This window comes from Penaeus japonicus, unplaced genomic scaffold (genome assembly GCF_977035675.1).
Source record: "Penaeus japonicus unplaced genomic scaffold, GWHDUDI00000001_assembly GWHDUDI00000002, whole genome shotgun sequence".
Classification (NCBI taxonomy): domain Eukaryota; kingdom Metazoa; phylum Arthropoda; class Malacostraca; order Decapoda; family Penaeidae; genus Penaeus; species Penaeus japonicus.
Genome location: NW_028234404.1, coordinates 49,966,726 through 49,971,725, shown reverse-complemented (window position 1 = coordinate 49,971,725; position 5,000 = coordinate 49,966,726). Strand labels below are relative to the sequence as shown.

Here is a 5,000-nt window from a genome sequence, read left to right as displayed (position 1 = left end):
GCATCTGCTGGACGGAGGAGCCAGGAAGGTGGCGCCAAAGACCCCGATGCCAAAGCGCAATCCGTCACGCCAGAACGAAGGGTATGTGTCGTGCAGTGAGTGTGGTTACGACAGCGAGTGTTCCAGCAAGTGCTACTGTTCCTTGCCTCGTCGGCCTCCGTCAACGAAACCCGCCGGGGACCACGTGCACAAGGGCCACGACTCGCCATGTGATTGTGATACAGAGAGTTGCGCTGAGAGTGAAAAGTGTTACTGCTCCTTGAAACGCGTGAAAAAGAACGGACTAAAGATGTACGAGATCAATCTAGACTCAGAAACAGACACGAACACGGACGCGACGGTGCACAGCGCCGCCAGCTACAAAAAGGGCTACGGCTCGCACTCTAACTTGAGTGAGCTGGAGTCACATGCGACGTCATGGAAGCGTAACACGGGAGGATCCTCAAGCAGCGCTACGAGGCACAAGAGCTCGTCCTCGTACTTGACGGAGCACAGCAAGAGCCGCTCCGCAGGGACCGTGTTCTCCATGCACCCAGAAGTCATGAGAAAGAAGAGCATTTCTTCTAATCTGTCTTCTGACTCTGAAATGTCGGTCGTGCATCGGTCGTCCGGCGGATCAGGGTATCACAGCCAGAACAGCGGCGACCGGAGACTCCCACTCCAGCACAGGACGCAGAGCACGGAGTCGCTGCTCCTGACGCCTCGCCTTCGCCGCCATCCGTCGGGGTCTCTGGGCTCCGGAGGATCCCGTGGCTCCGGCGGGTCGTCCCAGGGCAGCGGCAGCGCCGCCGGGTCGCAACGATCACGCGGCTCTGCAAGTTCGCAGCAGAAGATCCTGCTGGTGTCGGCCGTAGACCCCTCCGGGAAGGTGGTGTACCGCGGGGCGTCCCAGCGGCAGCAGCGCGAAGGGAGCGACACGGCCTCGATCCTGTCCATGAAGAAGACGGCCGAGATCGCCGCCCTCTTCTCCGAGCTCAAGCTCAACCAGACCACCGACCTCATCGACCACCTGAACCAGTCGGCGTCGGAGTCCGAGGACGACGCTTACTCCTCCATGCAAGCCAACAACTCTTTCCTCTTCTCCGACAACATCGAAAACTCTCTCGGATACCTGCCGTGAGCAGCAAGCGGCGTGTGAATGTGTGTGTGTTTGCGTGCACGTGACAGATGGCGCCCGTGACTCCATGACAAGAGACGGTCGACCATCTGGGGCGACTATGCCAGCTGCAGCCTGAACTTTTGGGTCAGCTCAACTGTGTAATGTGTTGATAGTCTTCAAAGTGCAAACTCTGTTAACTTATATATATATTTATCTATATGATCTGAAATATTAGCATCTGATCTATATTTCATCCAGTCAGTGATCTGGCATTCGTCTCTGTATATAACGATAGGGATGTGCAATGTGATTTCTCCCTCTGTTACAGTATAACTAATATGATTATTGTGTTGCTCTTCATTTCAAAATTATTTAAGATTTTTTTATAAAACAATATATTTATTGATAGTTCTTATATACATGTATACTTATGATGTTTGATACCCGCCTGCTCTGCATTATATATCCAATCATATATGTTTCATGATCCATAATCAATACATCACGGAGGTATGATTAAGTGGTCTCGGAAAAAAATGTGCAGATGTAGGTTCTTTCTTCTTACTACTAACACAGTTCACTTTATATGTAGTTTATACTACATGGCGCCAAATCACAGAACAATTCAAATCCCTCTCTTCTGCATCATGCCTTTAGCCTCGTCACGTGTTTGGGTGGGACTGGAAGACTTAACAGCTGATCAAACAATCAACCCTGAGAATGATTTGTTATTTTCATTCCATTCACACATCCATACAATTTGTAATCATCTTCCCTGTATTTTCACAGTCATGTGTGTAGTATGTAACTGCCTCTATTATGGGTTATATTTTACACAAGTATCCGTTCCATTGTAAAAAGTACATGTATAGATTTGACAATTGACCAACCACAGTGACCATAGGGAACCGGGTTTCCACTCTAAGGTCTCACACCCAAAGCAAGTCAAAATAGCCGAAACTGTTACCAAACATACCAGCGGAAGTATAGAAATAGCAAGACTGAAAGTTCCGCACAGGTGTGTTAGTACCGATGAGTCAGGTGCGCGGAACCGCATGCGGAAGTGAGCGCTGATGCGAGAGATGACTCGCACTTCGAGTACTGGATCTCGTCCCCTAGATGAGGGGGGGGGACACAGTACTATAAAAGGCCTTATCTTCACGAAGCATATTGGCTAAGGTTTTTCTAAACCTAAACTGACTAGGTATTTAAAGGACGGTCGGTCATTCATTTCACCATTTTCTGTGTAGACATACGGAAGCAGAGTGAGGCGGTTCCCATAAGTGTTGCGTCGTACGCACTCGGGTGTGGAATTTCTCAGCTGTTCCCGTGGATATGCTTCTTTTGGTGTGGGTTCTACCAGGATTCCCTTGCAGTAGATTGGTTGAGAAGTGATACTCTCTGATTTCCGTGATTTTCGTTTCATAAGAAAATGTCTGCAAGAAGAGGTAACTAATTTTGAGTAGTATATCAGTGTTGAACTGTTGAACTAAATCAAGCCAAATTTATTTAATTGAGAACACAGAGGAGGGCACCAGCCATAAGCGATTTGCATGTTCTTAAACTGCATTTACGCATATGAGTTTTAAAGACTTGATGATAACCGTGAGTTAATAAGATATGTAACGGAGCGCAGGCATGTCGACGCAGACGCCATATGGTCCCCGTGGCCCGCTTGGCTACCGACGGTTCCCAGTCCTCGCTCACGCCTCCCGCAGTCTCTCATCTTTTAATTTCCAGCTTGTATTTCGCCGGGAAATGCTTATAGAAGACTCTAAGCCGACTCTATCAATTCCCAGTCTTTGCGGCTCCCCCGAATCCCATAAAGTGTTCGAATGAAATATTGACGTGGGAGTCCGGGGTTCGGCACGGCTGAGCGAGTGAGATGGCCCACTTAGCTAATGGGAGCTGCTGCTCTTGTTTCACGCGCCCACATTTACTTGTTTGCTAATTCTATGCTATACATCTAAGGGCACCAAGTCGGTGTTACAGAGAGCAACTTAAGTCCCCTCTCGCGGCCATGCGCTTGCCATGAGAATTTCCCTTGATATTAGCGCTTTCCCATGGCGATCTGGCGCGCTGCGTTCAACTCTCCCGCGAGTCTTTTACTTTTAACGGGACGATGTCCGCCTGCACTGTCGTGTTTTAAAAGGTTAGGCTCCTCGCAATTGCACAGTTGCAGGTTCAATCCGTGACGAATTGTCACGGGGTCACTTATATCCTTCCATTCGATATCTCTTCTCTTCCTTGTCCAGCATCTATCATCTTCCTCATTTTCTTGAAATTCCACGGCAAATATTTCTGTAAAGCTACTGCCATTTACTCTCTCCCATGAGTCTCCCTCCCCCTCCCCCTCCCCCTCCCTCCGTCCTGCCGCCCGGCGCCATCCTTCGCCCGGGCAGGCCAAGGGTTCTCACTGCCGAATTACCGTGCCAGGTAGTGCGGCAGTGAACTTCATTCCCGAGGGGGGTCAGTGCCAGGTGAAGCCGCTTCCCTCTCAACGGGACGCGGGAAGTGGCTCTCAGTTTCTGGAAACTTCTCATCATGCGGCAGTTGAAATCACACGATCTGCGGCGCCGTCATCGCTGCCGCCATCACGACTGCTCGCTTCAGCCACTGTCGTGGTAATCGGCGTATTGCTTTCCGTCCAGTTACGTGGAATAGCGCTGACGACGCGGGCACGCACAGTGGAGGCATATGCGAGGCACCATCGCCACTTACTAGCAGTCATCAACATCATCATATCATCATCATCATCACCATCACAACATGGTCATTATAAGTCTCTCATCACGACTTTCTGAGCCACATAAAGTAGGACTGACCTAATATTTTCCTTCACGCTTGATCATGATAACCGAAAACAACAATAACAAATCATTTTCTCAGCAGGAGCTGATGTCCGCATCATCCTCCCTCCCTCACTCACTTACTCACTCATTCATTCACTCGTTCACTCACTCACTCATTCATTCACTCACTCATTCACTCATTCGTTCACTCACTCATTCACCCACCCACACACTCATTCACCTACCCACCCACTCACTCACTCACTCATTCACCCACCCACCCACTCATTTACTCTCACTCACTCACTCACTCATTCACCCAATTATTCACTCACTCACTCATTTACTTACCCACCCACCCACCTGTACCCTACAGCCTTTCCTCCCTCCCTCTGTACCACGTCTTCCTCTCTCCCTCCAGTCCTCCCCCCCTCCCCCTCCCCTTCCGCCGGCCCAAATAGCACCCTTGGCCCAGCAGGAAGAATGACACATACGAGCATTCTCTGTGCCAAGTCTGTCATGGCGGTGGTCGCGGCGGCCGGTAATTGAACACAACATCTGGCGTTCACATACACACACACACTTCCCCAGATCGCCTTCTCCCTCTCGCAGTCCGCGCTTGTCGATCGTCATTTGTCCTCCTTCAATCGCCTTCGATTTATTTTACGCCTGTTCTCCCTAAGGCGTCATCCCGGATTTTTCCTTTCGATATTCCACGAAATTCACATGTTTTCTGTTGATGTGATACCCTATGTTGCATTTTCCTCATCCTTGGCAAGATATCTTCTTCCATAGGATATTGTATGTTATTTTGTTGCTCTGTATTCTTATTTCTGTATATTTTGTGGATCATTGTTTTTTAACTATAATTTTGTATGTCGTTTTTTATCTCTTTAATTTTTGTAATACTAACCTATATTTCTAAATAGATTATTCAGTTTCTGTTTATATAAAGTTCTGTATAAATGACACGTGTAATTATTTTGTGTTGTTACCCAGAAATATGTAAATATTGTTTCTTGATTTTCTCCTTTATTGTGATGTATATATGATATTGATTTCCTTGTCCATATTCTATTTGATTTATTTGTTAAATAAATTTGGAAACA

The 5,000-nt window shown here is 48.0% G+C and overlaps 1 protein-coding gene across 2 annotated transcripts in view; it reads left to right on the top strand.

Annotated features, from left to right (window-relative positions):
• Nucleotides 1-5,000, top strand: part of LOC122248680 (uncharacterized) — a 56,179-nt gene that overhangs the window by 51,177 nt on the left and 2 nt on the right. For both annotated transcript variants that reach the window (XM_043008838.2, XM_086552451.1), the window contains one exon: nucleotides 1-5,000. This exon is cut by the window's left edge and continues 1,992 nt beyond it; it is cut by the window's right edge and continues 2 nt beyond it. In XM_043008838.2, coding sequence (XP_042864772.2) covers nucleotides 1-1,120 — 1,120 coding nt within the window. In that variant the 3' untranslated portion in view covers nucleotides 1,121-5,000.